The sequence below is a fragment of the Phaethon lepturus genome, unplaced genomic scaffold, assembly GCF_000687285.1.
Source record: "Phaethon lepturus isolate BGI_N335 unplaced genomic scaffold, ASM68728v1 scaffold6429, whole genome shotgun sequence".
NCBI lineage: Eukaryota > Metazoa > Chordata > Aves > Phaethontiformes > Phaethontidae > Phaethon > Phaethon lepturus.
The window spans coordinates 30,582-33,408 of NW_010565417.1; the positions used below are offsets into that span (position 1 = coordinate 30,582).

General features: G+C 39.7%; 1 protein-coding gene across 1 annotated transcript in view; it reads right to left on the minus strand.

Moving 5' to 3' along the window:
• TRAPPC11 (trafficking protein particle complex 11) overlaps nt 1-1,944 on the minus strand; it is a 25,132-nt gene extending 23,188 nt beyond the window's left edge. The window contains exons 1-3 of the mRNA XM_010295172.1: nt 1,779-1,944; nt 1,276-1,346; nt 322-436 (exon numbers count right to left, since the gene is read on the minus strand). Of these exons, the coding sequence (XP_010293474.1) occupies nt 322-436; nt 1,276-1,346; nt 1,779-1,897 (305 nt within the window). The 5' untranslated portion in view covers nt 1,898-1,944. The remainder of the gene's footprint in view (nt 1-321; nt 437-1,275; nt 1,347-1,778) is intronic.
• Between the last annotated feature and the right edge of the window lie 883 nt (nt 1,945-2,827).

Here is a 2,827-nt window from a genome sequence, read left to right on the forward strand (position 1 = left end):
ATTATTTAGAACCAGCAGGGCCAAAACCACTGTTGAGGTAGAAAAGCCCACTTTGCCTCCACCTGACTTGAGAAAGGGAACATCTTGAGATATCTAACAACATTTCTTCAGAAACATCTCTGACAGTCATTACTCAAGCCCACAGAAAAAGGAGAGCTGTGTGGAATCCATCAGGTTGCAGAACAATCTGAAGAATTCCAGCAAACAGATAAAACATTCACTGCTGGTCTACAAGTGTGCCACACAGGCTGAGGTGACTGCTATCACATCTCTCAACATCTGTCAGCAAACGGAGCAAAGTAGTCTTTTACAGTCACTTACCTTATAATATAACCAACCAGATGATCAGTGTGTGGAAGTACAAAGAGGGATTTTCCAGAAAGGTCACAAGCATTACATAAAGCTGCTGCCCTCTCTGATGCAATAACATCTTCCCCTAGTGAAGTCAAGGAAAGTGCAAGTAAGCAGTACGCAGTGCTGCAATGTCAAACTAGCTCTAAAAGCTTGACCAATACAAGGTATGGAAAAATCCAATACAGATAAAATGAAGACCGTATTTTTTTTTTCTTACTTCTTTTAGAGTACTATGTGTTTCATCCAGCAGAACACATTGCAGAAACTTTCTAAGAGTGGCTTAGGTAGCCACAGAACCTACAAGTATGACATAAGTTTTTCATTGCTCTCATGGAATTAAATATCCTGTGTCTTGAGACATATAATAGCACCCAGAAAAGACAAACATATATAGCAGGTAGAGAAAAAACAAAAAAGGTTTGCCAGACACTAGAAAGTATGCAGCTACAGCTTGTAGCAGCAGCTTTGCAGAAACATAAGGTTAAAACGTATCACCTTTCACAGCTCCACTTGACTCCAAAATTTTAATGATTACAACAACGTTAAACTAAAAGAATTCTGTAGGTACAAGACACCCTTCCTCTAAGTTCTCATTGCTTTTACAGCTTTTCTTGATCTCAAGCAAGGTTTAAAACATAACTTACATACAAGAAGGCATGTCACATGTATTATGCAAACCATTTTTGACACCGTGTATCAAAAGATGGAATTGGACTGAAAAGGAAGAAGTTAAGCACTTTTAAGTACCAAATATTTAGGGTGAACTCTTTCCATCTGTACACCTTCCTGCAGCCACAATGCATTTAATATATGTAGATGACATTATACTAAGAACTGCAGGTACTGTGACAAATAAGTCAGCTCAGTCCATTAGGCCTTCTGAAAAATTAGGTCACAACTATGCACAGAGTTTTCTAGTACCTGGAGGTAATGGTGTTTTTTTCTGAATCAAAACCACAGCGACTTTCGTATTTCTTCCCTGCAAACTTTGCCTAAAATAAAAACAGCAGAGCATCAAGGTTTCACTTCTTATTTCTGAATCATCAGAACAAAATAAGATTACAGTCTAGATGGAAGCATTGAAAGAATGTTATATAGGGAAAAAACAAACACACCAATATGCCGCATCATCCACGGAATGCCATGTTCTCTTTTTTTGTTCAGATGGGACAGAATAATTGTGCTGAGTTTAGTAAGCAAGACTTCAGGGGATGTTTTTACTTAAACAATTTGTACAAGTAAACCAATTTTTAAAAGTTGCTTTTTAGCATACAACTGACAGCAAAGAAAAGTTCAAGTTCCTCTTAATTGGTGTTTAAGAAAAAAAAGTTATGTTTTAGAATACAAGAAGAATTCTGCAATTCATACTTACTAGTAGCTTGTAGTACATTATGAACCAAGCAAAAAAACCAAAAAAGCTCTACCTGACAATTTCAACTCGAGTAGCACATTCCAACTGTTTTTCTTTCCACTGCGGCTCATCCCAGTCTAGTTCATAGAACACCACCACAAGTGCTGGAACCAAATTCAGGTGTTTGTTCATCCAACCAGTTTTCAGGATTCCTTTTGGAATATACCATTCATAGGATGTCCTCTGAAAATATTGAGGTTATTAAAGCAAGCTACCAAATCCATTTTAGGGGCCTTTACAGCAGGATAAAAGGGAATTGCCTCTCCATTCTTGTCACTTGAGAATATGTTTGTCACCTTTCCTTTAACATTTTTCCCCTCAAGCCTTTCCTTCCTATTAAGACATACCCCTCATTACCTGGCATCAGGGCCTGATGTCTCAGATATCGGCAACAAACAACAACAGATTCCAGGTAGACTGGAGAAAAGGGTCAAGTTCAGAAGTGTGTTTCACACACTTTCATGAACTATTAGGCTCAATTTAAAAGGGGGCTCTCAAACGGAGCCAGGAGAAACCAGTTTGGACTCTTGCTCTTTGCCAGCATTACAGAATTATGTAGTTTTCCAAGAGTTAAACCTATTGACATTGCTTCTTAACTGCCACTGCAAAGCAGAAAGAAGAGAAGCGCTATTTCTTCTGCTGCATTTCATTTAGTTAACGGCTTTATGTTTTTTCCAGAATACACTAATTTCAAATATCTAGTTTCTCCAGAGTTAAACTCTGGCTTTCATTAAAGCTTAAATTTTACAAACATATCTTAACGCTGAGTAAACGAGCGGCAAGTACTTTAAAAAAGTAAATCATATTGACTTTCTCTGCTTCTGGTTTATGAGCTAAAGCACCCTGGTTTCCTATGCATCCATAGAACTCCATCACAGCACCGCTGGCTTCCCCTTACCCCTGACAATTCTTCTCAGGCTTCAAGCTCCCACACCTCCCCTCCAACAGCGGGGGAAGAGGCAGCAGAAGCCCGGCTGAGCGTTAAGCAGTGCGAGTGCTGCCCGGCTGTCTGCAAACCCAGCCCAGCCCCCTGCTACGGCCCTTCCCCTCGGGGAGCCACCG